At 40.7% G+C, this 26,492-nt stretch overlaps 2 protein-coding genes across 6 annotated transcripts in view; one reads left to right on the top strand and one right to left on the bottom strand.

Annotated features, from left to right (window-relative positions):
• dapk2b (death-associated protein kinase 2b) overlaps window positions 1-25,311 on the top strand; it is a 32,271-nt gene extending 6,960 nt beyond the window's left edge. Inside the window, exons 3-12 of one of the 5 annotated variants that reach the window (XM_080761906.1) lie at window positions 7,518-7,739; window positions 11,030-11,168; window positions 13,221-13,350; window positions 13,467-13,515; window positions 13,611-13,637; window positions 14,174-14,326; window positions 15,374-15,419; window positions 20,319-20,408; window positions 20,926-21,009; window positions 21,790-25,311. In XM_080761906.1, the coding sequence (XP_080618032.1) occupies window positions 7,518-7,739; window positions 11,030-11,168; window positions 13,221-13,350; window positions 13,467-13,515; window positions 13,611-13,637; window positions 14,174-14,326; window positions 15,374-15,419; window positions 20,319-20,408; window positions 20,926-21,009; window positions 21,790-21,867 (1,018 nt within the window). In that variant the 3' untranslated portion in view covers window positions 21,868-25,311. Of the gene's footprint in view, window positions 1-7,517; window positions 7,740-11,029; window positions 11,169-13,220; window positions 13,351-13,466; window positions 13,516-13,610; window positions 13,638-14,173; window positions 14,327-15,373; window positions 15,420-15,693; window positions 20,286-20,318; window positions 20,409-20,925; window positions 21,010-21,789 lie in introns of those variants that run through there. The other 4 variants (XM_080761910.1, XM_080761909.1, XM_080761907.1 and 1 more) reach the window with 4 other exon arrangements.
• Window positions 7,967-26,492, bottom strand: part of LOC308314334 (inter-alpha-trypsin inhibitor) — a 114,061-nt gene continuing 95,535 nt past the window's right edge. Inside the window, exon 7 of the transcript XR_013963959.1 lies at window positions 7,967-8,056. The gene's annotated coding sequence lies outside the window, so the exon portion shown is untranslated. The remainder of the gene's footprint in view (window positions 8,057-26,492) is intronic.

Raw genomic sequence — 26,492 nt, 5'->3', positions numbered from 1 at the left:
ACAGTACTTAAGTAAATGTAGCTACTGTAGGTATACGTTTTCCACCGACTGTGGGCGTTCCTCTGACGATGACAGGCATCACCCTATCACTGCACCCTGACACCCAACCAAACCAGTGTTGTTTTTGGCAGAACATTTCTATTTTAGTTTTAGTCATTTTGGCCCATATTTATCAACACGGTGTACACCCGGTGTACTACTTAGTAGATCAAGGTTTTCCCAAAACGTTTCCCATGCCAAAGACCCCCAAATAGCAATAGTCTCTGGCTATCACAATTATTATTATTTGTATATTTATAATTACTATGTATTTATTTATGCACTTATCTGAATTGGGTGGGCGGTCCCCACTTTGAAAACCTGTGACTCAGATAACATGGTTCCTCTGTTGTAATAAAATATTCTGCCATCAGTCAGGTACGTTTTACAAGTCTGTGAGTAACCGTATAATAAGCAAGTGTTGCATCACCACCAGCCTCGCTACAAATTAGGTAATAGAATTTGCAAAGCCGTATTATGACAAATGAGAGAGGTGTTCAGGGACAGGGTTTGGTCGTGTTATGAAACCGTCCCAGGGGTGTCCCAGGGGGTTTTCGGGGGTTGGGAAATGACTTTTAATACCGGACACCGCTTGTTCCGAGCATTCCTCCAACCTGGGCTGTGTGGATAATAACCCTCAGCTGTTCAGAAAGTGGAAACTCCACAGAGAGAGACAGTGCTTTACAGATAAGACAGCCGGCAGGCACGGCACGCCTGCCTGCCTGGCCCGCTGTGGAATATCACTGCCAACATCTCCACTGTCCTCTGCCTCTTGCTCACAACACAATGCAACACAGCGCGGCATGACGCATGCATACATAATTACGTATAGTTCAGTCTTGACTGTACAGTACCATTCTGTAATTTACATTCATGTTATATATGTTACGTATAGGCCTATTTCTCCCTTTGAGTATGCTACTACTTTATAGTAGTAAATAAAGGTTCACACATAATATATATATATATATATATATATATATATATATATATATATATATATATATATATATGAACCTTTATTTACTTTGGATGTATTATACCCACACTGTTTAAAGAGAGATTTGGGTTTTTTGGGGCTTTTTGATGCCTTTATTGATAGGGAACAGTAGTCAGACAGGAAAGGAGGAGAGAGATGGGGAGTGACACGCAAAAAAGGCTGTCGGGCTCGGTAGTCGAGCCCGCGGCATGCCGTCCGGCTGGCTTGGCAGCCTAGGTGCCCAGACGGTTGAGCTAACCGTCCTGGCCTTACCCACACTGTTTATAGCTAATGTACTGTATATAGCATGTACAGTAGTGATTACGATTCATCTATAGGGCACTCCCCACCCCCCACACACAGCCTTTAGTCAACTTGACGCCAACTGAAAGTTGACTCACCCCGGGACCCCCCCTCCTCAATTATACTCGCACATTACCATAGGCATCTTAAAGAGGGTCAGCCTATTCAAGCGTGTCTCTAGGGGACACGTCCTGTCAATAGAGGGCATAGGATGAGCATTTATGATGCCACGTACGTTTGCTCTCCCGGAGCGTGTAGTCTTTTGTGTGTGTGTGTGTGTGTGTGTGTGCATTCCTTAATGTTATTTTGGTGTGTGCATGCGTGTATGCGCAGCACCATTTGTTCTCCTTTTCTCTTTCACTCTCTCTTTGTTTCTCTCTCTCCACCTCTAGCCTCTGTCTCCTGTTCTTTCTGTTGTTGGGACAGGCAGGCCCACCCAGAGCTTTCACATGGGAGAGTACGGAGTACGCTATACATTATGGCCTTGCTTGTTGTCTTAACATTAACATTAACATTGATTGGATGGGTTGAGTGGTTTTGGTACGTGACAGGTTGTCATGGCTGCTTTTGGACAGTGGTTCTCAAAGTGGCACCTGGGGAGCCCTTGGAAAAACATTTTACCAATACAAATCTTAGCCCCATAGTTACAACATTTGTCCCTCCCTGAAAATGTTTAAGAACCACTGCTATGGAAAATACATTTTAAAGTGTCCCAACCTGTCCATCTTGTCAATGTGCTCAAACAAGACATAAGTATACAGTATGACACCCCTACCTGCTCCAACTCATTGTAAGTCATTCTTGACAAGATTATCTGCTAAATGATTGAATTTACAGTATAAATCTAGTAGCCTACTGATGGTGTGTTGTAGTACAGTATGCGTCTGGGGGAAATGTGCCTGTTTGCTTAAATAAATAGAGATTTGTTCTCATTCAAGATTTGTATAGAATCGTATTATCGTTCAATATACGTGAAGTGTTGCCCAAAGCCTGGATACAGAGGGCAACAACGAAGGCTGTACAATAATTTGTAGACAATGAGAAAAATAGCATTTGATCAACACTTACTATGAATTGAATGAATGGCTTAGCATTACCGTCAACAAGGACAGAACGAAGTTACACTGGGATTTCCCAACAGTGTGGGGAGGGAGTTGGCTGAAAACCTGGCTGACCTTGCCGTTGCATAGCCACTCTGTGTGTGTGAACCATTGATGGTTGCTTCACCTCTTCCTTTGTGTCCAGATATTATTATCCCTTGGGAAGATAAGGCGCCTTAGCTTTAACTGATTGGTCGGCTGACATAGCATCCCTAGGGAAGATAAACATCAGTGATAGTTCATCACCCTGTCTGTCCTTTTCAGGCCCGGCACCACGGTTTGCCTACTCAGTTTCAAATTCTTCCCCGGTCCCCGTCAGTTTAAGTTTTATGTAGCCTATATATTTGTTTTGCTATTACCCGCTGTGTTTTTATTACCCCTAAGGCAAATATATGCTGTGTATGTATATCGTAACGAATCAGAATCATCGTTCTTGTCACGTCACAGCAGGTTTACAGTAGGGATGGCCAAATGGAAAGATTGTATTAACCGGTTACCGCCAGGACTTGCCGGCTAATTAACCGTTAGCCGTTAAGGGAAAAAAAGCGCTGTTTTGCGCATTAAAAATAGACAAATACACCGTTTACACGCGGCCTGCTGTCAATCAGTGCACTAGTGCGTAGGCTACAGTCTTCTATCCGCACATATGTATCGCGGACCGTTCAGGAAGGATTAGAGAGTGAGAGAGAGAGAGAGAGAGAGAAAGACAGAAAGACGTGTCTCTCTAACGCGCGCGAGCGAGAGAGAGAGAACGTCAGAGAGAGAGAGAGGGGGGGGTCCCGTTAGCAACAAGCTAACAGCATACCGGTACGTTCGTTCTATGATCCATAAAACGACAGATCTGCCGTTTAAGGAACCAACGTTCGTTGCATGAAGGGCAGATCTGCGGGCGCGCAATGCTGTGTGTGTTTTCGTCTTTTTTTCTTTTTCCCTCCTGCTTCCACAGTCCACTAGTACTTCATGCAGTTGCGTTGGTGTTTTTGTTTTGGGGGAAGTAAGTCACGGCACATGCGTGGTTGCACTGACAGTAAAGGTGGAAAGAGGGTGTGTGTGTGTGTGTGTGTGTGTGTGTGTGTGTGTGTGTGTGTGTGTGTGTGTGTGTGTGTGTGCGTGCGTGTGCTTGGTGTTTTGGCCGCGGTGCCCGCTCTCGGCGCTTCAAAATAAAATATTATTTTTTTTATCGGTGAACCATTACCCGTTAGTGTTGTCGGTAAACAAATTAATAAACGGCTAACGGCTAACGGTTGTCGGTGGCCATCCCTAGTTTACAGGTGTAAGAAGTGGGTGAAATTATTTGATCTTGAACGCTCTACATCATTTTTCGTTTTAGTGAGAAGATAGAGGTAGAGTAGACTAGAGCAGGAGGAGAAGAAAAGAAAAAACAGATATCTACATGATGTTTAGAACAGTGGTTCCCAAACTTTTTTGTGTCAAGGACCCCAAAATTGACACAAATTAGCCCGCGGACCCCCATTTGAAGAGATATGCCAGTGATTCTCAAACCTTTCAACTAAGTACCCCCAGTTTGACATGCATTAGTCTACGGACCCCCATTTAATTGCATTTCTCTCTCTGAGATCCCAATTTATATTGTAAAATCAATGTTAATTTAACTCTGAGTTACAAACCCATAAGGGTCCATTTGGTTCCTAACTATCATTTAGCTGGGGACCCCCTGGAACTCCCTCAAGGACCCCTTGGGGATCCCCGGATCCCACTTTGGGAACCACTCGTTTAGAACATTAGCATTGTATCGTATGCAGGTGTGTGCGTGTCCTTGTAGGAACATTAGCATTATATGCAGGTAAATAAACGTGCAATCGGCACATAAAACTAAAACCTGCTCATATTTTTGTGTGATTAACTTGACAACAATTATTGTTTTCCCGCCTTAACTGCAGGGCACGGGCCAATAGAAGTACTTTGTAGTTGTAGTTGGTAAGTATCATTGTATAGTTTTATATGGAGCATATGAAGTTGGGCGTTTCTGAGAAAGAGTATGATACGTGCTTAAGTCAGCTTACACTGAATAAATAGTGACCCACCTCTCATTGAAAGTATCAGAGGGCTGAAACCACAGGGAGCAGTTTGTTACAGTACTGTACATCAATGTGTATTTTATTTACTTTTGCTAGTGTTATCATTGTTTTGAGCAGATGTTGGTATGTTGTTTCATTATGTTATAAGTCTTTCTGCATGTGGGTTTTATAAATATTTAACACAATATTACTATTACTGTACGACTAATAACTACACTTGATGGATTGGAACACACAGTTTCCTGAAAACTATCTATTTTGGACATTCAGAGGTTTCTGCCTGCATCAGCAGTCAATGTCAGCAGTCAATGTTAAAAAACAAGTACTTTAAATAGAAACCTAACCTGGTGACACCCAGACCTGACCTGTCCCAACGTAAACGTACTCCGCAAATTGTACAGTAAAGGGTGATTTATGATCTGCTCCTGCTGTTGTGGTTCCACCGAAAATATCTGCCATGTGCGCAGCCACGTGAAAATAAGTCTTAAGTCTACACTGCCATGCGTGTATAGCTCGCAGCGGCCGGGTTGCATTGCACTTCAGGAATCTTCATGTGAGCGCCAACACAGCCATCAGGGCAACCTCTCTCTCCACCCCATGTCAATATAATAGCCTTTCCATTGTAGTATATATTTTTCCAAAAATAATACAAACAGCCAATAGCATATTATACAGCTTATGAATCTTGAATCTAAGGCAACTAATACAATTGAGCAGTTGTGACGACTAACAATCTAAGTCCATAATTTATTCTGACCCCTACCCAAAAAGGCCTAGCTGTCCTGACCCCATATCCATTATTTATACATTATGCATAATTAGTGTGGACTTGGACTGTTATTAAAGGTTCTTTGCTGTAGTACATAAGGCAGTGTGTTTGAATCTGCATACAGGGCTCTTGCCCAGCCCCTCCTACCCCTCACTGGGGAAAATTCCAGGAGGAAAATCAGGGACACGGCCCAGCGGGCCCCATTCCTTCCACCCGGCAGGGGAGAGATAGATGGCAGGTGTAGACTAGAGGATGAGCCCCTCAAGCAAGGCTATTCTTAGCGCCGGCAGTGCCAGGCCGAAGCCTGGACGGGCCTATGACAGCCACCCCGGGAACCTCTCTTGTGGGGACGAGTGTCCAAAACACAGGAAATAGCTGCGGCCATAGTTATCTCTCCCCAATGTCCCAACCATGTTTCCAAACAACTTGATAACACATAGCTGTCTGTCCGTGCCACTCAGCTGGCACCAGAACTTGCAGGCGTGTCCCAGAGAAGTTTATAGTCTATAGTTCCAGGGCAGTGGAGTCGCGGGGACCCCCATGGGCCCATGAGTGTGTTCCAAGCAAAATGAATAATATAGCATTAAAATCAGTTATTATACTACTACGGCTCTTTTTTTAAAACTCTTATGGGGGTCCGCTATAGGAGACCAAATCCTTTCAAATGGGGGTCTGCGGCCAAATGGGGGTCTCCTTGACCTGAAAATGTTTGAGAACTATTATACCGGTAATAGCAGCTTGCAGGAGTGGTGTAAGCAGGCAGGAGTGGCAGGCTTAGTCATCTATGAGTGTTGGTGTGATAACACTTCAGCCCACGGTCCGACCCACCACGTATACTGTAATTAACTGCATAACTAAACGTTTCTCATCCTTCCTGTGTCGCCCCTTGGACTACTTTCAGTGACTTGATCGCTACTTTCTACAGTAGTTATGCGAGAGGAAAATCGGATCAAGAGTTTGTTGTTTATGTTTAATAATAATCAGGTGTACAATGGAAACAAAGTGTATAGGTTCCTCCCCTAGATGCAGTGTTAAATATCGGTTAACCATTTGATCCCTACACAGTATAAAACTGAGTTGACTGGTGTCCTCCCAGGGTTCTATAGGCCCCCTGTTGCTACACTAAAACATCTTTGCTGAAAATAGCTGGTCTACTGACTCAAATCGAGCTTGAAGATTTGATATTTTCGGTGAATGTTTGTTCCCATAATAGGGACACTACTAGGGTTCAAGTTGGCAAGATGCCAGTAGGGCAGCAGACAACATGGTGAAGTATAGGCCTACAATGCAGCGGGACGATGATACATGAACAGCTCACAATCCATCAGCAAGAGTCACTGTTAAGTTGGAATTTGTATCTACTCCTAGAGTGTTTTACTCACTACAGTATAACCACGGTTTAGAACTCTCAATGAATGTTTCACAGGTTATGTCGTATTTATGTCATACTGTAACTGTATACACCCCCCTACATTCATATGGAACACATTATTGCAACAATGAAAAACAAAGACCAACTGAAAGGAACTGCAGTAAGCCACACCTCTGTTGTGAAATGTTTGAGAGTTTTGGGATTTTTCGGAGGAGTGACCTCTCGAAGGATGTCTCAGACCATTTGGCAGGAAATTCGCTGGAGTGGGAGAAATAATGTTTTATTCACCGCCTCGCTCTGTGTGCGATTGTTCTCTGTCTGGCTCGGAGACAGGACATTATGAACCTTCCCATTTCATTTTCTCACACACACAAACACACACACACACCCACACACACACACACACACACACACACACACACTATAGTCACTATACGGAGAATATTTCCTCATTGTCTTCTTTCACTCACATTTTGACAAATTAATCGATGTATAGCAATAGAGACAAAGTCGGCTTGTTTCTTTTTCCATGTTGTACTCAGACGAAAAGTTGAGATTGGGGCCAAGTTGTTCAACTGCCAGGTAGTTGTGAAAGACTTCTAAATGAACTGGAAAACAGACCTCCCGCATGTTGCTACAGTTAGACAATCATTATTAAAGGACCACTTCACAACTTTTCAACCCATCTTCATATAATAGGTCCTCACTAATAATCTAAATATCTTTCTACTCAGTCTGTGTCTCATAGGAGGGCTGTGGGAAGTTCAGAAACCCGTCCACCAGTGACATCGTCAATGGGGAATCCAAGCTAATAGAAACTGCAGGCTTTCTAGTCCTGAAAACATCACTAGAAGCAACCGAAGGGGCCAGAGATCTAACGGCCAGTGGTGGTTGTGTTTGCTTTGCGTACACACAGCGGGCAGTTTGCCATCGTCAAGAGGTGCATGGAGAAGGCCACGACTCAGCGGTACGCGGCAAAGTACATCAAGAAGCGTCAGAGCCGGACCAGCAGACGAGGCATCCGCCAGGAGGAGATCGAGAGAGAGGTGGACATCCTGCAGAAGTGCCAGCACTCCAACATCGTCAAGCTACACGACGTGTACGAGAACCGCACGGACGTGGTGCTCATCCTGGAGTTGTGAGTTTAATTCCACACGAGCATTTCCATCACTTTCACCCAACAATACCTTCAGTTTACTAGACATACACTCTTCAAATGTATTATTATTTTAATTACTGTACGTTTGCTCTTCCATACAAGTCTCTCCAAACTGTTTTGGATTTTTTTGTTCAGGTTTTGGATTTCTTTCTTTTTGCATAAATGAGTGCTTTTGAACACCCTTTACGTCTGTGTGTTTAGAAAATAATGTTGAACCAATGGAAAGTAGCAAAAAACACTTTGGACAAAACCTCTTAACTCCATTGGACCCTCAAACTGTCTGCTAAAGCAACTCTCTCCACTCTCCACTCTCTCCACCACTCAGAGTGGCTCTCATGCAAGTAATTGACAATATATAAGTCACAACACCAACTTTGATGAGGCAGTATTGCTTTGTTTTCAAAATATACGGCTTTCTTAATTTCCTGAAGGGACCATAGGCTGGGCCAGGCCAGAGCCATAGATGAAGACAGAGTTACGACATTGAGGGGGCAGAAAACTGAGCACTCGAGTGCTGTTCATGCAGCCTGGACAGTGACAAGCTGGAGTTTGAAATACATTGTTTTCAACGAGGGCGGCGCAAATAGAGGGAATGCGCATGCACAAAGTGAATGGCAAATTGAGTGGCAAAGTGAGTGGAAAAGTGAGTTAAACATTGTTAAAGTTGTTTAATGCAATAAAATAGGAATTTTCTGTTTGGATGTATGGGCTGTCAAGGCCAGAAAGTAGGTTTTTTTGAAGTGAATGGAGGTGTTGTAACTCTGTCTTACTCTATGGATCTGGGCCAGGCTAGCATAATACCAAAGCCATAAAGCAAGTGTTAACATTAAAGCTGCACTTTCACAATCTACCCTAGCGATTTTTATCAGGGGGGAAAACCGCCCCCTTTGCAAGTGCTGACATGTTTACCACTGAGCTATAATAAACTTAAATTAAGCATGCCTACAGTACTACTATAGCTCAGGGAAGTATAGGCATGGATTTTGATCTTCAGGCGATACCTTCAAAAGGGGCAGCGGTGGCTCAGGGGTAGAGTGGCTGGATGGTAACCGCAAGGCTGCCAGTTCGAACCCAGGCTCCCCCAGAGTTAGTGTCGAAGTGTCCTTGAGCAAGACACTGAACCCCTAATTGCTCCAGATGTGCTGATTGGTGCCTTGCATGGTTTCTGCCGCCATCAGTGTATGAATGTGTGTGTGAATGCCCCGGGTGAATGTAATGCACAATCTATGTAAAGCACCTTGGATAAAGGCGCTATATAAATGCACCATTTACCATTTTATACCACTATAGTAGTGGTCCTATACCAGACCGCAGGATCTGTAAGTCTTCAATTAGATTAATAGAAGAACATGGGGAACCAAATACAACCACTGTCAGTTGTGTTGTTAGTTATATTGTATCAACATTACATACTCTATACAAAATAATATTTATTCACTAGCCTTGCAACCAAAAGTTGCTGTCTGTCTGTCTGTCTTGTCTGTCCTTTACACATCTCTGCTGTCGGGAAGAAACCATTTAAAACTCCAAAATGATCATTTTTTAGAGAATTGGAAATATATTTTTGAAAACAAAGCAATACTACCTCATCAGAGTTGGTGTTTTTTTTGGTGACTTTATATACAGTATTGCCAATAACTTGCATGAGAGGCGTAGGTGGAGTTAGTTGCTTTAGCAGACAGTCAGAGGACAGAGGGTCCAATGGAGTTAAGAGGTTTTGTCCCAATATTGTTTTAACCAAGACACAGACATAAAGGGTGTTCAATAGCACTGATTTATGAAAAAAGAATACAATAAAATGAAACCTCAAAAGTGTATGGTGGTTTTTTATCTAGTTTTTAATTTGTTGACGAAATTGTCAATATATTTAGTCTTAATTTTAGTCATCGTAACTTAGTTTCCATTTAGTTTTTGTCAGTAGAAAAAAAAGGTATTCGACGAATATTTTTCATCACAGTTTAAGTCGACGAAATCAACACTGGTGGCTAAGGCTATATACTGTAGTAATATACTAGTCAGACTTGTGTTTGATGCAAGCCTCCGTCAATCATGCAGGGTCATGGTGGCGAATGACGAAACACAAGTAAATGTCACTTGCACTGAGACGTCAATAATGGCCGGGTTGAGGAGAGGCCTCAGAGGGTATACCGGCGTGCTCCCATGGGCCATGATGGAACACGGACGGAGGGCCCAATTAAGACTAATTGAAAGGAGGCGTGAATGGTAGCCTCAACAGACTGGGTCTTCTGTTACATTAACGTGCTCGTTGCTCTTGCACTATGCGCTATACAGACAGATAGACAGCATAAAGCGCACTTTGTTCAAACTGTTGCCTCATCAATGGCTCTGTGTGCTCCTCTGTCGACGGCGAGAGAGAGCAGGCGTGTGATAATATTTCGGGGGAAGAAGAAGTGATGCGCATCAACTGTCTGATTGCAAAATGATTTCTCGTTCGGCTTTTCATGCATTCTTTATTTACAATTTAGGCATTTAGCAGAAGCTCTTAATCCAGAGCGATTTACAGTAAGCAAGAACAACACATGGTAATACATCAAATACATAGAAACAGTGGACTATCTATATAATGAAACTACCGGTATGTGTACACACTATAGAGTGCTATGTCTACATAAACAATTACATAAGTTGAGCCTTTGCATACGCCTGTAAGGTCGTCGAGGCTAGGGCATTCTCCTGTTGCTGATGTGTTGTAACCGTAAACAAAGTTACCCAAGGAAGGCAGCCATGACCATTGCATTCCTAATTTCCTATACCCAGAAATTGAATATAGTCTACCACATTTAATCATAATAATGCCTAATTTATGCTATGCGACCTATAAGCTCACGAGCATCGCAGCGGCGACAAAGTGTGAGCGGGTGTTAACGGTGTTCATGCTGCACATTACTGAGACGTACTCTGAAAGGCGAGACAGTGATACAATTTATGATGACGAGACAGTGATACACTTTATGACGACGAGACATTGATACACTTTATGACGAGACAGTGATACACTTTATGATGACACACTGATTTATCGTTTACCCTCGTTTGATCTGTATTATTTATTTATTGATCCATCTTGTCATTCTTTTTGCCTTGTTTCTACTATATACTACAGCAACTTACATGTAAGTTGTAACCTTAACTCTGGGTGAGTGAGGGATAATAAAGGTATCTATCTATGTGTGTTACAAAGTGTCTAGAGGAGAGCTGTTTGAGTTCCTGGCTCAGATAATAAAGGTATCTATCTATGTGTGTTACAGAGTGTCTGGAGGAGAGCTGTTTGAGTTCCTGGCTCAGAAGGAGTCTCTGAGTGAAGAGGAAGCCACTCAGTTTATCAAACAGATCCTCGATGGAGTCCAGTACCTCCACTCCAAAAAAGTCGCACACTTTGATCTCAAGGTAAGATTGAGTGAAACACTTCCTGTACGTATACAGTACGGCACAGTGTGTCACCTGACCTCATGTGGCCTCTGTCGGGGAAGAGAAGCTCATTGTCAGTGTTAAGGCTGTATGCATGGCCTGGCTTGTGACAAAGGCTTGCATGATAGATCGTCGCAGTCCCGCCCCCGACGACAGGCCCGGAAGAGAATTCCTCATTCATTTTTCCCACAGACGTTTCAAAAAGTATTTATTTAAAGTTGGCTAATGAAAGACCTTTTAAGACCTCTTTTCCTCTTTAGTTTTAATTTTTTTTATTTAAAAGAGATTTTTTTAAAACAATTTTATAAAAAAAGGAAAAAAATCTAAATAAAAAAAATTCCATAAATTAGAAAACAAATGTTTAAGAAGTAGTGAAAATAGCCAAGCCCCGAACGTATGGCATTGCGACGCTTTAGGAGCTTGTAGATCTGCTATTTTCACTAGTTTGGGTCCTGGGGAGATATCACATTTCTCGGGTCTCGAGCTAAAACGTTTGGGAACCGAACCACTGCACATTGCTGTCAATAATAGTGTGTGTCTGGCCATTGGCCAATCTGATTAATACATCCTTCCTGTTTTCTGTGGCTTGGGTCCAGACAGACACCACAAGGTTATCTCTCTGACATTAGAGCAATGTCACCCACGCTGTTCTGTGATCATCCTGTTTTTTAAGGGACCAAGAAGTCACAAAGTGACTTTGGTCACTTATTGTTTTTGTGTTTATTTTTCTTCTCCTTCCGCCAAAAATAGCAGTTCTGACTGAACCGTGCAGTCGGTTTTCGTGAAACACGGGAATCTGGTAGAGGTCCATGCCAAATGGTGACTATGCAAAGCCCATGACCATTGGCCAAAGGGTGGCGCTATAGCACTCAATTGAAAATGCGAAATTTTAACGAACATATCTCATGAACCATTTGACCGTTGGCAATGACTCTTTGATACACATATGCGTCTCCTCATGCCACAACACAACAACTTTCCTGTTCTCTGACCATTTTTAATGATATGAAAAACAGTTAAAATGTATCTCCTCCCTGGATCTTTGATGAAAATGCACAAAAACGTCTACAGTACATGTGAACTTTGGACCTATATGGACAATAAATTGTAGTAATTTCTTTTTAAGTGAAAAAAGTTTTTATGAGTCAATGAAAATTGACTCGTAAAAAAAGAAAATTGCAGCACCCTCTTTTCCTTGAATTTGACAGAATCAACAGTCTGTCTTGAGAGACTAGCAGTGAGGAGACAGGGCAAGCCGTCCTTCTCCCCCATTGAAATGCATGTTAAATGACGGGGTTTTCTCCATATAAACAATCGATCATTTCAGTAGAAAGAGCTTCAAAATGTCTTCTAAATCTAGTCAACAAGGCCTGCAGTTAGGTCTGCTAATGAACAAACTGCAATGACTTACGTTCGGACAAGCTGACATGTGATGTCAACAGATTGTGACATATTTCAGCAGGTCACCAATTTCACCGTAGTGAGTGGCCGAGATTTTGGGTATTGGAATTTAGCTTTAGTGTTAGTCTAGTTTTAGTCGACTAATTATAAGATTTTAGTCATCTAACAAAAAATATTTTGGTGGGCCTTGATGCGCTGTGAGCTTGTAGATCGGCTATTTTCAGCATGCAATTCCAAGTGTAAAATGACTTATATTGGATCTCTTGTCCACTAGTCCCTTTTTGGCATTTTAGTCTAGTTTTTTTTGTTTTGACGAAATTGTCAATATATATTCTTAGTTGTATAGTCATCATAGCTTAGTTTTCATTTAGTTTGTCAGTAAAAAATGGTAGTTGACGAACATTCTTTTGTCATATTATTAGTCTTAATATTATTACACTGATGCAGTGATGCACTGTTGTTTCCATAATCACTCTGCATCACATCCACTCACAAATTATGTTTTCCTTCAATGCCTACGCTAAAAGATGAACAGGTAACCTGCAATATTCTATGTTGCCTATTATCCAATCCTGTCGTTTTGGTTTGGCGTCTAATGTGGGTTTTATCATTTATTTATTTTCGTTTCAGCCTGAAAATATTATGCTGCTGGATAAGAACGCGGCCCTACCACGCATCAAAATCATAGACTTTGGCTTGGCACGTGTAATGGAAGACGGGGTAGACTTCAGAGACGTTTTTGGAACACCGGAATTTGTTGGCAAGTGTTTTTAGAAGCAGGACTTCTCAATTCTGTGTGGACTTTGTTTTGTACGGTTAATTCATTTTATCCTGGAGTTGTTTGTGATGTGGGAACGTGTGCCTGTCTATTTTCAGCCCCAGAGATAGTCAACTATGACCAACTAGGATTGGAGGCAGACATGTGGTAAGAGCCCATAATTCCTTCGCACCATTCTGCCTGGCATACATACAGGCCGCAATGCATTTCTCTGGATTAACCTTTGTGTTAACCTTTCGCAGGAGCATTGGAGTCATCACATATATACTGTAAGTTGAGATTTATTGGAAGCTATGAGAAATATTGCATAACATGTATTGTACGTGTGGTATGCCTAGTACATTTACTTAAGTACTGTACTTAAGTACAGTCCACCACATCTCAGAGACAAATGTTGTACTTTTACTCCACTACATTTATTTTATAAATTTAGTTACTACTAGTTATTTGGAAGATTATTACCCTTATTACCCTTATTACCCTTATTACCCTTATTATTATTATTATTAAACATGCATTAACCGCTTCAGCTCTATATACATTTCAAGGTCACAATGCTATTTTCAAAAGATTTTTTTTTTTACTTTACATAACGAAGTATTTCTATATTGCAGTATTGATACTTTTACTTAAGTAAAACATTTGAGTACTTGTTCCACCACTGTAATATACATATGCATTGTATGTAGGTATGTCTACATGTAATGTATACACTCTAATATACATAATATGTATGTAGGGTATGTCTGCATGGCAGAAACCATAATGTCTGGTGCATGTGTTCTTTCTTTATGGCCTCATACAGTTTGAGCGGTTATTCACCTTTTCTGGGAGACACGAAACAGGAGACGATGGGAAATATCTCGGGGATGAACTACGACTTTGATGATGAGTACTTCAGCACTACGAGCGAGCTGGCCAAAAGTTTTATTACACAGCTTCTGGTGAAAGACACCAGGTGAGGTTTAGGGTTTATACTCTTCCAGCCTGTAACACACACCGGGGTGTCTGAGCACTGCAATGAAAAAGCCAGTATGTAGTAAAAAGAAAAATTGCCTTTTGCGTTAGAATTGCGTTAAATTAACACTCTGGAGTTTGTGGACAATGTGTCATGCTGTGACGTGTTGTGACCTTCTTAGATAAGCTTGTAGATCAGATCTGATGTCATCGCTAGCCGCTAGGGATCCATGATCTCGACCGCGGTCGAAAAATGATGATGTAGATCAGCAAGTTGCAAAACACCAGCACACAACTATGAATCTGTCTTACTCTTAACCCTCAATAGAGAGAGGGGTGTTAAAGGTCCTTTTCCACATTAATGAAAGGCTAGCCAGCCAACAGAAATTTGAAGTACAGTGTACGTAGGGAAGGCAGTTTGTTATTCTGGCCACTTCATTGACAAAGGTCTTCAACAGAGGGGAATTGAGGACTTTACAGTAACTACTGTAAATCTGCCTGCCACGATCTAGCAATATGTTGATCATTTTCTTTTCTATAACATGTAATTTTAATGTATTATTACTTATTAATATTGCATCACTTAGCCTGTTGATTACACTGAAATAACACAGGGAAACCTAATATTCCTGTGAAAGAATTTTGTCTCTACATATTAGGGTTATATTCCCAGGAACATATTGGGAATATGCCCTTGGAAGTTGGGAATAGTGGCAAACTGTGTTCTTCTGGATCAGACTAGTGAAGAAACACAGGGAAGGTTGCTGTATATTAGAGAAGTCGATGGGTGGCTCTTCCAAGAGAGATTTTACACTCTCATTAAAAGGCGGTGTAAGTGCCATCCAGCCGTTTCTCTGAGCCATAGAGTGGAATCGGCTCGACAGTCGTCCTAAATATTTTTTACTTTGAACCTCTTACTAAGTTGGGATCACAAGATCTTATGCATATATGGGTAATATTCCCAAGAGCATCAGAGTGGTAGAGTATGTCTGTCTATCTGTCTGTCTGTCTGTTATTGATTCGTATTTTATATTTAATTTTTTTTCAGAAAAAGAATGACCATAAATGAGGCTATGAATCACCCTTGGATAAAGGTATGTAGCCTATGCACCTGTTGTTTTGCCGTATAATGGCATGTCTCTGTGTAATTTACTACTGAGATCATTTTAACATGAACATGCTGAACATCACATTAACATTAACCCATTTACTGCTAGCATTTATTGAAAAATTAGGACCTAATTCAAGCCAGCATTTTTTCCAGTCGAGCTCTTATTTTGAAAAGCCACATTTTCACTCGACCGGAAGTGTATTATCTCTGCTAGCTAGACGTTGCCAAGACAACCTTTGTTGACAATGTGAATCTAGACCGGAGCTCCTGGGAGCTCCACATCGTCGGCTCTGTGCCGTCAAAGAAACGCTGTTTTCATGACCAAAATGCCATCTGGGACAAGGACTAGGAGATACAGGCGATTGAAAGAAACGGATAGAATGGATCTAAGATGAACGATCCAGTGCTGTGCTAACAACACAGCTAGCTAACCGGCTAACGTGAGTAGCATTATGGGTCGCTTGATCGAATGCACTATAAAAGCGCAATTGCCGAAATGTCAGTATCAAAATTAGGCTTCAATTGCCGAAGGGCTTCGGCAATGGTGCGGAAACTTACACCAGGCTAACAACTGGTAGCTACAACTAGGACATTGTTTTCCAGTAGCAAACATGTGCTTATTAAAGGTATATTCAGTGATTTCACTTAATTCAAATATCACTTATTTGTTTGTTTTGTTGTGATAATCCTCTCTACTATAGAGTGTGCTGACCATATAAGGAGTTCCTCCCTGTCCCCAGTTAACCCCTGGGGGTCAAAAAACCTTAGGTTTCGTTTTGGCTCTCTATCCTGATTGGATGAAAGGCTTAGGTCCCAGCCAAAAACGAAACCTAAGGTTTTTTTGAGTGAAATCACTGAATATACCTTTAAACATAACGTGCATGTCACGCTCTGTGGATTTTAAGGGCGGATTGCGACTTCCCTAACCAACAGAGCCACTGTACTATTATTATTACTTTTGACTTCATGACAGGCGCCAAATGCCAGAGTTCAAACCGCGGCTACGCAGTGTTTGGTCTGTTGAAAAACGATAGCACAGTCCCATAGCGGCTGCACCCCCCCCCCCCCCCCCCCCCACACACACACACACACAAGCCCGTCCTCAGCTTTCACCTGTCTAAACACACAGCACTATAGGCCATCTTGGTCTGTCTCTCTCGGGACGGGTGTGTTCTGAAACTGTCATCGCAGTTGAGGTTAACTCGAATAGATCAAAGACTGTGAAGCTCCAACTCACTAGTACACGTGAAATGCATGGTTTGGACCTGTAACATCCTGCGATGTCGGGGGACAGTGCGTTCTTCCTTTACCGACGTCTGACTGACGTGCATGCGATTGCTGTTTTTTGCTGTGGAAGTCCCCCATCCATCCCGCTTGGATGAATAGGAGCATGGTGAATGCAAGGAGCAAGGAATGCGACAACACCCACGTGAGACTAGTTTTTTGCGCACTAATACAACAAGTGGCTGGGCCGTGTCCGTCTGTCTAGCTGGGATGTTTGCCGTGCTGTGTTAAAGATGCAACATCCAACAATGAGACAGATTCTCACTCAGTGTCCCCTCCCTCCATCCCTTCTGAAGCCCCTGTATACCGCTGCCCTCGAGGCCAGCAATGCCATCGCAGTGCCACAGCCGCAGCAGCTCAAGACAATACGCCTGAAGGAGTACACCATCCAGGCGCACTCCACATGTGTGCCCAACAACACATACAAGAACTTTGAACGCTTCGCTCGCGTGGTGGAGGCCACGCGATATTATTAGACGTTTATTATTAGACGTTTGGCCTGACAGCGACAGGGCTGACCGCCGGCGCCCACCACCGTTGTACTCTTCAGGCCGACATCGAGGCACTGCTCCCCATAATATACGACGCGAACAAGGAGGCCTGGTACAAGACGGAGAGCGAGGGTGCAAGGAAGCGGCTGTCCCATGCAGGCGCACTACTATGCCTTTTGCAAGGTGGAGGAGGCCACCGCGTGGAGGCTGCTACGGGCAGCTCTGAGTGGTGTAGAAGACAGACTGGAGAGCACTAAGGCCTATTCATAGTCCAGTTTTCAATGAAGCAGAGAACTGTGTTGTGTGAGCGGTGACCACCGGTCACCTCTTCACCAAAAACTGGACTATGAATTGGCCTTTAGCGGGAAGTACCAGCGGAGGCAGATGTCATGCAGATTGTTGTCCTCAGGCAGGAGCTGGACTCCGAGCTGCAGTGGATGCAGGGGGTGATGATGAGCTCCTTGCATCCCCGAGGGGGACCAAGGACGACCATCCACCATACCCATTGTCTCAACAAGGGAATGAACAACCAGGCCCTGAAAGAACTTATGCACGGATCATGTGTGTTGGGGGAACTAACTATGCCCTGAAACAGCCAAGCTAAAAAGCAGCTTGTTACAGAGACTGGTTAACTTGGGGAGACAAAACGTAATATGAAACTGAACAGTCTTTACTTAATCTGAACTTTTGTGTTCCTCTGAAATCGGGATTATCTGAAGATAACGGATCTGTTCGACTTAAAGTCGAGTAGAACGCCCTTGAACATTTTCGTTACACTTTATGTCAATTTATTTTTCATGTGGAAGTTTCATATCCATTTACAGTATAATAAGTGGTGTCATAGGCTCTTACTTTATCACATTGGAAACACCAATTATTACAATAATACCAATAATACATATTATACAGTCCAACAGCTCTTATTAAAGTGGCTAATGCATTGCAAGACTAAAAACTGCCTACCCACAGCTGCCTTCATCAGGGTGACTGATGAAGACCTGGAGAGTAACCCTGATGAAGGCAGTTGTGTCACAACGTGTCATGGTGTCATGATCTTATACTGAGTCACACAGGCATTGAGCAAAATGGTCACTCTTTTAAAAAGATGGTAAGTCTATTCCATTTTCGAGTTCTGTTCACTCTTACAGGTTATTGCATCGTGTACTGTATATGGTTTCTGAAAAGTTCTAAGCTAAAACGAGTGTGGAGATTCTTTTTTTAATTAACTGAAATAACAAAAGAAAAAACTAGAAGAAGCCAAAACTAACTTAAATGATATTATGTACTTTTAAAAGAATACCAAAATAATATACAGAAAATGCAAACATCAAGCATGAGGAGGCATTGGTGCATCATGCTTATTGAGCCTGAGATGCCTACTTGACCCCCATACAACATACGGGTAAACTAATACTGAAACAAATAAAAACAAAAGTGAATCTTTTTTTTTCCTTTTTACAAAAATAAAACTGAAACTAAAATACATTGGGTAATTAAACTGAAACTGGACTGAAATATGAAAACAAGCATTTTAAACTAAATGAAAAGCGTAGTAAAAATACAAAATGCGGGCGCCCGCTGGCCAAGTGGTCCAGGGGCATGACACATTAGGCTTTGGCCTGACAGCGCATCACGTGTTCGAGTCCCGTTCATGACGACCGTTGCTGCCCCTGTCCCTCTCTGCCTCTTTCCTGTCCATCTTCACTTGATACTATCAATAAAGGCAGAAAAGCCAAAAACAAATCTTAAAGAAAATATATACAAAACTAAATAATCTTGTAAGGAACAATGTTTGTTGTATAAATTAACCATATGGGTTATTTATAGCTTTATGTAAAATGATTTGATTTATGTCGTTTACAAGACAAGTCATTTGTGAAGTTATACGCGATTGTTCACAGGTGAATCTTTTCTTCACTTTAGTCTTCATAAACACTTTATAAACCAAATGCTGAAAAAGCACTTTTACTTGAGAATTAGTTAGAATTTATTTGTTGAAGACCTAACAGGCAAAACATATTGTGACCCACTCAGACTGTGTTCAATGAGACTGTGTGAATGCAATTGTGCCATAATTTTTGTTGGGATTGGTAATTTCCATACAGCAAAAAATATGCAGGTCTTTATTTCACATACTGTGTATATGTTTAAAAAACGGTATTCGAAAATATATTTTGGACACTTGAAAGTTTATTTATAGGTGTCCAAAATATCTATACAATATTATTTTCTTTCTTTCTTTTTTGTAAATTGTGAAGTAACTTATTTTACTGTATGAGTTGATATTATCAATCAATGTATCCTATAATGTATATAATATTTTTCACCTTTTGATTTAGCACTTTCCCTTTCCCCTGATTTCTTGTTGTTGCTGTGTTTATTTATTTTTTAAGCACTACAATAAATGTTTCTTGTTCATCATGTATTCCAGTCCTATGAGCCATGGAATTTGTCCAATTGTGTTACTTTTGAGTTTCCATGCAGTAACCATATCAAAACCCATCTATACCTAACAAATATAATAGCTTGCTGAAGAGAAGGTGCTGCGATCCGGGCACTCAAAAAGTATAAAAATGAGGAGAGCGTGGATATAAAATCAAGGTACTAAATTAAAACGCCAACATGTTTCGACTCACAAAGGAGTCTTCTTCATCAGGGTGCATGAAGTACCTTGATCTTATATCCACCCTATCCTCATTTTTATACTTTTTTGAGTGCTCGGATTGTCGCCTTTCTTCAGCATTTCAGTGCCTTTGATCTCTGAAGCACCAGATGACTATTTCTGAAACTATTTCTGCTCCTCCATTGAGCACCTATAGGGCTCTATTTTAGTCCATGCTAAACCCCTTATCCCTAAATTACTTTTCATATTTTGAAAAACATTTTTTAATAGTTAAAATAGCCAATCTACATCGACACGTTGTGAGCTTCTAGATTGGCTATTTTAACTATTCAAAAATGTTTTTCAAAATAGTAAAAACAAAAAAGGCAAAGTAGGGTTTAGCATGGGAGGAAATAGAATAGATTTTCTTTTTCCCCCGAAATATAATAGCCTGATGACACTGGTCAGATGCGGTTTTATTTTACTGCTCATTGTGTCTCTTCAGCCTGTGAATTCTAGACAGCTCATGGTGAAGAGGCTGTCCGTGGTCAACCTCGATAACTTCAGAAGACAGTACGCGCGACGCAGATGGAAGGTAAAACGCTTAAGACATGCTGCACGGGGTTATCAGTGGAACACATCTGTGTCACGTAAGACCTGGAACGCATCTGTGTCACGTAACATTTGAACCATCATTTTAAAATTTAGAGGTTTGAAAAATCCTGAAAACGTGTCCAAATCTTTGAATATATATATTCTTTCACAGCGAATGTTTTTAACTCAAATATTTGCTTCTGGGGGGTCCCTGGAACAACATATTTTCAATAATGAATTGGTCGGTGACCAATTATTTTGGGTTCTTTTTCTTGACATGAAATAGTTTGAGCACCACTGATTTTTTCAGAAAACCGACAGGATTTAGAAGACATTTGTAGAATCTGGCTCTCAGGTCTTATAATGGGTTATAAATACCACTATATCCGTGAAATGCTTTTCAAGACCATGCACCGTTACAAAGTGTTTTACGAAACAAATTAAAAAATATATATCTCCGCAGAGAGGACGAGGGTGCCGTTCAAAAAGTTAAATTCTCTCCCTCATTCCTTCAACAGCTGTCCTTCAGAATTGTGTCCCTTTGCAACCATTTAACACGTCTGATGAAGAAAGGCCATCCCAAACTACCTGACCAGGAGGAGGTAAGGGCAGTAGTGGAAAAAGTACTCAAATGTTTTTACTTAAATAAAAGTATAAATTCTGCAGTGTAGATGTACTCAGTTACAAGTAGAAGTCCCGTATTCAAAATAAAAGTAAAAGTACAAAAGGATCGGCATCAAAATGTACTTAAAGTACTAAAAGTAAAAGTACTCATATTGCAGAATGTCACATTACAAGTCCAAAATGTGTACAAAATAATTTGAAAATAGCCGATCTACAAGCTCACAATGTGTCGCGATGCGACTCATTGAGGCTATTCTCAAATGGCCGAAATGTAGGGTTATGGTTAATGTTAATTAACTTTTAATGTTTTCTAATCAAAAGTAAAATCTCCAAAGTAACTAGTAACTAAAGTTTTCAAATAATTGTATTGGAGTGAAAGTATACATTTTGGCTCCGAGATGTAGTGGAGTAGAAGTAAAAGTATTGGAAATTGGAAATACTCAAGTAAAGTAACTCAAAAGTGTACTTAAAGGTATATTCTGTGATTTCACTTAATTCAAATATCACTTATTTTTTTGATTTGTTGTGATAATCTTCCCTACTATAGAGTGTGCTGACCATATAAGGAGTTCCTCCCTGTCCCCAGTTAACCCCTGGGTGTCAAAAAAACTGTAGGTTTTGTTTTTGGCTAGGTGGCCAAGCCTTCGTCCAATCAGGATAGCGAGGGGCCTTCCGCCGTGTGAGTGTGTGTGTGTGCTGTACCTGCATGCTTGTGTCAGCCAGTTACGGTTTGTTAAACATGTGTTTCACTCCTTCAGAGGGCCTGTGAAAGTGACCAAGAGGAAGAAATCATGACGAAAAGACCCAGGTCCAGGAAAAGAAGCAGCACCTCCTGAAAGCAGTCACACGCGCACGCGCACACACGCACACACACACACTTTTGTCAGGACAAGCCCCCAAAACCACCAACTGTTGGTGGTCAAATGCGGAAGTAGAGCACTCTTCCGGGTGCTTCAAAACGCCACTGAGCAACTTCCATTTAAATGAATTGTGGGGGCGGGGCAGTCCGACAGTCAAATCTTTAGTGTTAATCTGACTCTGACGAGTGTACAAATTGAACCAAAATACAGGGTTTTTTTTGGCTGTTTATTAATGCTTCAGGAGAGATGAATGTAACTTTTACTTTAAACTGCGGTCTTAGTTAAAGTGCCTCAACTTCAACTTGACAGCTAACTGTTGACAACTAGCTAGGTTGTTCTGTGGCTATGCTGATTTCCAGTCGTCGCACATGCTCGCCGAAAATAACAGATTTTCAACAAAAGAATTAGTTGTAGACTAGGTATATCCATTATTTTTGTCGAGTTTGACATAGTCGAACGGCAAAGTGTAAATAGGCTTATAGTTAGATGCATGCACCTCTGACATGTAGGTGGTTTACATTGCAATGTCACCTTGAGTCGTGTCAAAAATGATTGTTGCAATTGAAGATAATTGCGGTTTACCACGTTCATATAGCATATCTTCATAGGCTTGTTTACATGGTCTTCTGCTGATTTCAGCACCGTCTGTGTAAATGTTGTTTACTGTTAATTCCCACATTGCCACATCGACAGAACCATGACGACTGTACTCTGGACTGTACTCACTCAGCGCTATCTGCTCTTTATACTGGATGACACTTTTCTAGATGGAAATATTGCATTCAAACCTGTCTGTGAGACTTCTCTGTGCCTATCCACAGCTAATCTCACAAACTGCTAGAGTAGACTGATCAGCGTTATATTACTTAAGTTATGCACACGGCCAGCAGGCAAATTAACTAAATTCCTGAATGTTTTTGTAAATCCGTCAATTCATGTCATTTTTGTTGAATTGATAATTTGCAGAGCAATCATCCCTCCAACTAATTCAGTTTCGTAATATGGGCAATGAATTGATAAAACAACCATCATCGGCCAAAGTGCTGTACACAGGTGGTAGCTAAAAAAAAAAAGCATTGCCATAAACAATAAGACATAAATGCCCATATAAACAATCGGCAATAAAAACAGTATATATAAACAAAACATAAATAAACACTAGTGAAAGCAATAAAACGACAAAATGATAAATATCTGCCACATCAGAGGGATCCAACAGATAAAAAATAAAAGTGTCGAGCCTTGATTTAAATGATGTAAAAGAGATCTGATAGGATGGTGAGTGCTGTTCCACTATACAGCCTACAGAGACTGCAGCAGCAAAGGCATGGTAATGTCATGTTTGTCCTAGTGTTGGGCAACTTACTCAGGCAGAGTAATAAGTCACTTGTTATGTATTACTCATTTAAAAACATCAAGGTATCCCATGTGGTGATTTTTGTTTGGTTTTAAGCTAAGTATTGACCCCTTTATTTGTTTTAATCTTACTGTTGTGAACTTGTGATGATGAATATTATAATGAATGTGACTACTGTTGTTTTGATAATTGTACAGACTGCTTTTAAAAAAAAAACAATATTGCAGCACTTGATCTGTTCCCTCTTTCTATGATGCAGTGCAACACATATGCCCAAATAAAGTTAAGAAGTTGAGGAATGTAGATTTACATCAGAATGACACCTGGATGGGAAGCTGTCATCCATGAGAGGGTGTCTTTCAAGGCAAGAACAGTTACGCCCTTGTACGATATTCAATGCTGCTGTAAGGGCCTTCATAGTGGTGCAGTAGGCTACTCCTGCAGAAATTGAGAATTGATCATTGATTGATCATTCTCAGTTTTATCTTTGCTAGTTTGCTACCACCTGCCCACAGACCTGCATAGATCATGCCACATCATTTTGCGCCAGGGTGCATAAGAAGAGAAACGCATATCGCGTTGTTTGCTTGGTAGATCTGTTCTTTTTTTGCACGTGACGTACAATGGAATGTAAATTACAGGCTTAATGTCTCTGCTGTCGGGAAGAAACCTACTTAGGAAATATTCAGGACTTTTTTCAGAAATTTAAATTATACATTTCAGGAAATGTTTGAAAACACAACAATACTGCCTCATCAAAGTTGGTGTTGTGACTTTATAATATAGTCAATTACTTGCATGAGAGGGGAAGAGGTGGTGGAGTTTGAGGGTCCAATGGAGTTTTGTCCAAAGTGATTTTTCCATTGGTTCAATATTTTCAAAACACGTAATTATGCAAAAGAAAAAATATAATAAAAAGGAAAAACAAAAACATGGACTTAGGTGGTTTCCTCCCGACAGCAACGATTTATAATATATAGCCTCTAGGTCAAAAAAAGGATCATGTTCTGGTAATGCAGACTGGAGCACTAATTAATAACTACTGTTATTAGTTACATTTCTGGAAATTAGTTACATTACTTACGTTACTGGGTAAAGTAATAATATTACAATAATGTATTACTAGAAACGCATTGCTGTCCAACACTGGTGATGACATGTCACACTACTGTTTGTTGTGTTCACTGTCCAAAGATCAACTTAGATAGCCTGTCCAGTGTCCACTCTGATTGCACTGTAATGATGTAGTGATGACAGTAAGGTTGGGCGATATGCCACATTATTGCCCATCGTCTGCCCCTCTATCGCCGATGGACGATATGTTCGTGCTATAAAAGCAAAGTGAGAACAGCTCACAGAGGGTTGCGTTTAGGAAAAAAAAGACAGATCTACAAGCTCATGTAGATCTGCCTGTTTTTGCAGCGCCATTCGCAATGCGTTGAGAAATTGTATAGATCTGCCTGTTTTTGTAGTTTGCTGCAGGTTAATTGGGCTTACATTTGAAGAGTTGGATTTTCGATAAGGTTGAGTATTATTAAGCTAAAAAAAGAAAAACGCTGAGAAAATTGCCTAATAAAGATATTCGACGATGGACTCATCCAATCCAGGATTTGCAATATATTCAGCACATCGCCCAACCTTAAATGACAGTCACATTATTGTATCCCTGCGCCCCATTGCCCTGCGGCGTTTCATAATGTGCAAGGTGGAGATTTGTGCTCTACGGAGCACACCTTTGTATTTTTTATTTTTATAATAGTGCTCATGTCCATTGGTGCCAATATGGTTGGTCCATTAGGATAGAAAAAAAAGATATGTTCAAGTATTACCAGTATGTTTAAGAAGATGTATCTCTGGAAATATGTGTTTGCACAGGTTTGGAGATACTTTTGATATAGTCCTATATTTATAGGGTAAATGTGCCGGGTCATAATTTCAATGTCACTAGTCTATAATGTGTCTTTAGCTTATTGTGTGTTCAATGTCTTGTTAAAGGATCGTATGATTCTGTTCCTTTGTATGTACAGTATTGTAAATAAAACATCTGGTTTAATAAAGAAATTGACAAACTCGTCCTCTCTTGTAAATAATAGAGAGATATAATCAGTAGTGTAATCGGAATCGTCCATAAAAATCGGTATCGGATTGGTCTCAAAATAATCCACATTATTTTCACTGATATTGATGATGCAATAATAATGTGACCGTCAATGGCTAAATTCTACATTTAATTTGTGTATCTCATTCAGGAAAAATATTATATTTATTGATTGATTGAACATTTTATTAACACTTTGGGCCAAGCCCCTATAAAGCCTAGGCCTGTTTCCATTGTGGTCCTCTGTAAAATATCGGAATCGGTCAGAATCGGGATCGGCAAATAATCTGAGACCGTATATATATATATATAAGACTTTTCCTCCGTCTGCATATTGAACTTGATACATTGCCATTTATTCTTTTACATACAAAACATTTAGCTCAGGCTTGTACTGTACAATGTTTTGTGTTTCGTTTTGTTCAAAGACACTTTGAAAAACGTTCCTTCATGTCTAGGCAAAGAAGTAGAACTGCTTTTGTATGAGTTTATTACAGTAGTCTTTGAGTAAGAGCTATTGATTATGTCCAGATAGATGTCCAGATACAACTGAGAAAGATTATGGATACCGGTAAGAAACTTAAATAATATTAAATTCAGTAGGGCAGTCCAGTGATGTGGAGGATCCTTATATTGAATTAGTGGAAAGCTTCACCCTTCAGCGATTTCTTCCCTGACTGCTACTGTGAAAGGCACGGTTGTCCCGATCCAATCATGTGATCGGAAATCTGGGCCATCCCTAGTATCAATATTATATCCATATCATTATCATTATATTAGACTGGATATTGTCTGTGATTTTGAATATTGTACCATTGTGATAGTGTTGTACAAAATCACACCCATGTGAAGTGAGGGGCGCTCTTATCATTTTACAACATCGAGGAGGGAATTCGGTATAGCTTGGAGCAGCTATAAATGTTACTTTATTCAATGGTCATCTAATCCATGATTAGGTGACGTAATGATGATGTAAAACAAACGGTGTCAAAACAAACATTACATTCTCTTTATTGTCAATGGCGTTTTTAAAACAAACATTGACCTAAACACAAACTATTAAACCTGTATAAAAATATAAATATGGGATCGGGATGAAATCCGTATCTGCAGATACTCAAAAGCAAATGATCGGATCAGGAGAAA

Source organism: Protomyctophum bolini (genome assembly GCF_963924005.1).
Source record: "Protomyctophum bolini genome assembly, chromosome: 4".
Lineage (NCBI taxonomy): Eukaryota > Metazoa > Chordata > Actinopteri > Myctophiformes > Myctophidae > Protomyctophum > Protomyctophum bolini.
This window is presented reverse-complemented; position numbering and strand designations above follow the sequence as displayed.